The sequence below is a fragment of the Alnus glutinosa genome, chromosome 10 (genome assembly GCF_958979055.1).
Source record: "Alnus glutinosa chromosome 10, dhAlnGlut1.1, whole genome shotgun sequence".
Taxonomy (NCBI): domain Eukaryota; kingdom Viridiplantae; phylum Streptophyta; class Magnoliopsida; order Fagales; family Betulaceae; genus Alnus; species Alnus glutinosa.
The window spans coordinates 1,580,951-1,585,837 of record NC_084895.1 but is presented as its reverse complement, the minus strand read 5'-3'; the positions used below and the strand labels follow the sequence as shown (position 1 = coordinate 1,585,837).

Here is a 4,887-nt window from a genome sequence, read left to right as displayed (position 1 = left end):
AGATAAATAGCCACATAACATTGAGCTCATGGCTTTTTGTTCTACATCATTTTCTTACATTTACCTTTCGATGTCAAACATCCAACTCTATAAAGTAGATGGATTAGATAACCTAATATACAAAGAGAAAGCCTACTTCCGCTATACAATTTCCCATTTGTGCAAAAATTGCAGCCAAGCTATTATAGTCTATTCTATTCTTCTCTTTTCCTACTAGCACCTTTTTCAAGTACCCATCAACCCACAAAAAGTTTTTTAAGTCCTGAGAAGAAAGAAAGCAAAGCAAAGCAATTTTTACACTTTAAGGCAAAGGTCTTCACTTTCTCTTGATTCCATCCGAATTTCACCATTCTTTTGACCAAGAAACCCATCCTCTTCAGCATCAAAGCTAGCATGAACACTGTAAAACACATATACAATCACCACAAGAGCCGAAAACAATCCGAACCGCACATAGGATGGCCCATCCAGAGACCCCAGCAAAAATATGTTCAAGAAGATTGATATGGAAGGGATCCATGGCATCCATGGGACACCCCAGAACTCCGGCTTCCTAGCTTGAGGGACCATAAAGTTAAAAATCTGTAATATTGCAAGTGCACTTAAACCACAGGCACCTAGCATCAAGGCCTTAGGCTTGCCGTGCGGTGCAAAATGCCAAACAAGGGTGAATATGACGGAGGTGAGAGTTAACGAGCATAAGAATGACAAGGTTGGACGCGGATTCGTTGTCCCCAGCACAACGTAGCGTCTATAGACCACGGCATTCGCCACCATGTAGAAGACAAAGAGGGTGCCGATGGATACAAGGTCGAGGAGCACATTTAGCTCAGTGAAGAGGGCAATTGCAGCCGTGAAGATTCCTGAAAAGAAAATTATATACATGTGAGAAACTATGATCTAGCACAAATTTCGAAGTATAAAATATTTAACAAACATGGTATCAGAAGTCGAAATCTTGACTTTACAATTTATCTCAAATTTTAATAGTTCACCATGCGTTGTCTGATTTTACACGTGAGAGTAAGTGTCATAATTTGGCAGACGTGAGATTGCAACTAGGATGGTGAAAAGTCAGAAGGCCCCACTAGGCATAATGTCCTAGATGATACATTGATACTAGAAAGATTGCCCTTTGTACCAATAGTATCTGTTTTTGTTACTTTCGCCATTATTTTAAGGGACTCTCACTGGGGGACCTTGTGAGCACCATTATTCAGTCAAATGGGGGGTTTTTCTATTAAAACCAAGGACGGTTGGACCTATATACACCATTCATTGAGGATTCTAAAGCCATATATTATAGGACTGAAAGAGACTGTTAAAATAAGCAGCCCATAATGCCCTTAATCCGTGAACAATCTTTCAACTTTTCTTTCACATGCCTAACCTCTTTGTACCAGCTCACCCATGCATCTTCTTGATGCTATTTTCTAGTGCTTATCTAAATATGTCCCTATTGCCTATAACAAAGTATGATTTTTTTAATTCACTTGGACCCCAAAAGTACCCAGAGCAAACTAAAACAAACTAAAGAATGTATCATTTAAGTATAAAAAATGGGAAACAAATACATTTAATCACACAAAAAGTCTCCAATGACACATTTGTTGTCCGCAGGGACCGAACCGAGGGGCCGGGAGACCCCATAAGCCCCGGTTTTGAAATTCTCTTAAAATACTTACATATAGTGAAATATATATATATTCGGGCCCCCCATTCATACTTTGGCCTACCCAGAAAAATAAAATCCTGATTGGTCCCAGGACGTACCAATCTAGGCTTCCAAAATAATGAATCCCATCTGACTGCAGCATGTGTGACCCCATTGACAAGGATATGAGAACACTCTCATTGTCTCATTTCCAAACCAACAAACAAGAGTTATATGCTAAAATAATAACCAAAACAACTGTCTCTTCGCACTTATTCGTTATATTCATTCAACACCGATTGATGTAGCGTATTTTAAAACACATCACGTCAACAAATATAAAATAAATATAATAAATAAGTAACATTACTCCCCGTCAAAACCCAAACGGGTCTTCAACGGGTCCCTCCCATCTCACCCACCCATTCCTAAAGACCCAAACTTCAACTATCAGCACCTGCACAAAACAACCAACCAAACAACAACAGTCCAGATTGTTTGCTCCCAAGCTCCCTCCATCAGTGCGCACTGCACGCACGCACCACAAGGCTCCAACACCCTCACACACGTGAGCCGCATTGAGCCCAACAATCCAACAAATCAAAGAGAATCTTGTTCCCACGGATAATCAATCCTTTTTTAAGTATTAGACTGTCCGACTTTTCATCACATTTTTTAAATTTAGCGGAAAATTTTGTGTATTTCATTCATAAATCAGTAAAAAAAAAAATTCAAATATGAATATAAAATATTTATCATCCAAGGCAGACCCAAGAAAAAATTACTGAAGACTTTGTCCCATAGAGTTCTACTTGTTTAGATTTTAATTAAAAAATAATAATAATAACAAATATAAGCGGACCAACTTTGTAGCTAAGGAGGTCACATAATTAACGTGGTCAATTTTATGATTTGTCGACAACGTTAGAGTAACGTACCGAGAAAGGTGGAGGCGTTGACAGGCGTAGATGTCTTGGGGTGGACCCTAGCGAACCAGGCGGGGACCACGCTGGACCGTCCGATCACACACAGGTACCGAGCCTGCCCCAGCATCGACACCAACAAGGACGTCAGGATCCCGAAGCTGGCCCCCACGCCGATCACGTTCGATACCCATCCCAACCCGTCCTTATTCCCCCTGAACGCCGCCGAAAACGGCGCCTCCGCATCGATCTGCGTGGTCATGCACACATACGATCAGACGTAAATTCAACCAAAGGTCATGGGCATTCCTGTCATTTCCGGACTCACGCCACCGAAATTGGATCACACATTTTATACACTATCACACTGTCTTTTGACAGTCTCGAAACCCAACCAAAAATTTAATTAAAAAATATTAATAATTACTAACATTAATTAAAAATATAAATATTTAAATAATTACGCATTTATTCAATACCATGTCGTAAGGGAGGAGCATGGACATTGAAGCGGCCATGAGGCAGTAGAGAAAGGTGACGACGATAACGGAGCCCGAGACGCCGACGGGGATGTCCTTGACGGGGTCACGGACCTCCTCGGCCAGGGTGGAAACGGCGTCGTATCCGATGTAGCTGAGGTAAACCATGGCCGCCCCATTGAATACGCCGGAAGCCCCGTATGGGAAGAACCCGGATGGGTGGGTTTTCCGGTCACGAGGCTCGGTGAAGTTACTCCACTCCCCTTGCCAAAACCCCACCACAATCACAAACGCTATGAACAGAATGTGGAGCACTGTCAACACCATGTTCACCACTGAGCTCTCTCTCGTACTGCACAAAAGAAAAAAGAAGAAGAAAATTTGAGTGAGTTCACATTTGCGGATTTGCCTTTTTTTTTTTTAATAAGTTTAGGCTTTTTGGGTGAGAGATAATTTTATGAGAATGCGGTTGAGGGTGTTGGACCTGTAGCAGATGACGAGGGTGATTATGAGAACGACGAGAACGGCGATGATGTCGATTTGGTTGAAGCCTTTGGGGATTGAAGGGACGGTGAGACGCCATTTAGCGGTGGAGAATCCGAAGGCTGAACCCAGATAGGCCGTGAAGCTTCTCGCCACAGCGGCGTTCGACATCACGTAGTCCATCACGAGGTTCATGCCGGTCAGAAACGCCGCAAACTCACCGAACGTGACGCGGAGATAGCTGAAGGCGCCGCCGGCGACTGGGAGGTCGACGGCGAACTCTGTGTAGCAGAAGGCGGAGAGAAGGGCGCAGAGGCCGGCAATGGCGTAGGAGATAACGACAGCTGGGCCGGCGTAGAGTCGGGAGGCGCGGCCGGTGGTGACGAATACGCCGGCGCCGACCATACCGCCGATTCCGAGCCCGACGAGGTCGTACCAGCGCAGCGTTCTCCGCATGTCGGGGCCGGACCGGGCTTTCACCCGGCTCACTTCCTCGAAGGTCGTGGCAACAGAGCCGGCTCGGCGGGCCAGGCGGACCGGGGTCTGAGCCAGGGCTCGAAGGTAGGCTCGGGGGCTCGAGAAGGACGAGCGGTGGCTGTCCATTGGGTGGCGATGCCTCTCTCTCTCACTCACCCACTCACTGACTCGCTCGCTTTTTTTGTGTTGTAGAGCGAACAGAGAGGGAGAGATGGTGTGGAGGGGGAAGATGGGTGTGCCGTTTATAAAAGCCGGACCGGGCTCTGTTTCGATGGACGGTGGTTTTAATTTGTTTTAATTTATTGCTGTTGTAGCCTGTAGGGTGGATGTGATGGTTTAAATTCTTATTATGGGTTAAACTTTCTTTCAATTTGTGTAAGTTTTGTTTGGTATTGACCCTTGTTTTTCTTTTTTCCTTTTTTTTACTCGATCTGAAAAATAGAACAAATTTTATTCTAACAAAATAATATTATAAGCACTTTCAAGAATTTCTTCTATTCAAATCTTATCTATCTATGATATGTTTAACGAAAATCTTAGCTAAATTCAGTGCTGCATTATTTGTGACTTTACTAAAAAGCGAATTTAAAACCGTGCGAATATCTTTCACTAATTGTCCAAAACGACTGCAATTACGTTTTTTGAAAGTTACCGTTTTAACCACTTAGACCGCATCACATTCCGACAGAATATTTTGTAATCTTATTTCTTTGCAAAAAAAAAAAAAAAAAGTGGCATGAAAAACTGTTAAACCTTATGTGGTTATTAGTTCTAAATGACCAATTCTTATCATACTCCTGACCGCATGCATATATTCCTTATAATCCCGCATCACAATACTAATTCTTATACCCCGATTAAACTTATTCAC

General features: G+C 43.2%; 1 protein-coding gene across 2 annotated transcripts; it reads right to left on the bottom strand.

Moving 5' to 3' along the window:
* Positions 1-4,271, bottom strand: LOC133880118 (cationic amino acid transporter 6, chloroplastic-like). Of its 2 annotated transcripts, XM_062319000.1 has the most exons (5): positions 4,193-4,271; positions 3,541-4,155; positions 3,057-3,408; positions 2,593-2,827; positions 1-863 (listed from the first exon to the last, which is right to left on the bottom strand). In XM_062319000.1, exons 2-5 carry the CDS (start codon positions 4,140-4,142, stop codon positions 295-297), a joined length of 1,758 nt encoding a protein of 585 aa, XP_062174984.1. In that variant the 5' UTR covers positions 4,143-4,155; positions 4,193-4,271; the 3' UTR covers positions 1-294. The 2 variants fall into 2 exon arrangements, with proteins under 2 accessions (XP_062174984.1, XP_062174983.1); XM_062318999.1 differs by having other exon boundaries at positions 3,541-4,265.
* Positions 4,272-4,887: the final 616 nt, after the last annotated feature.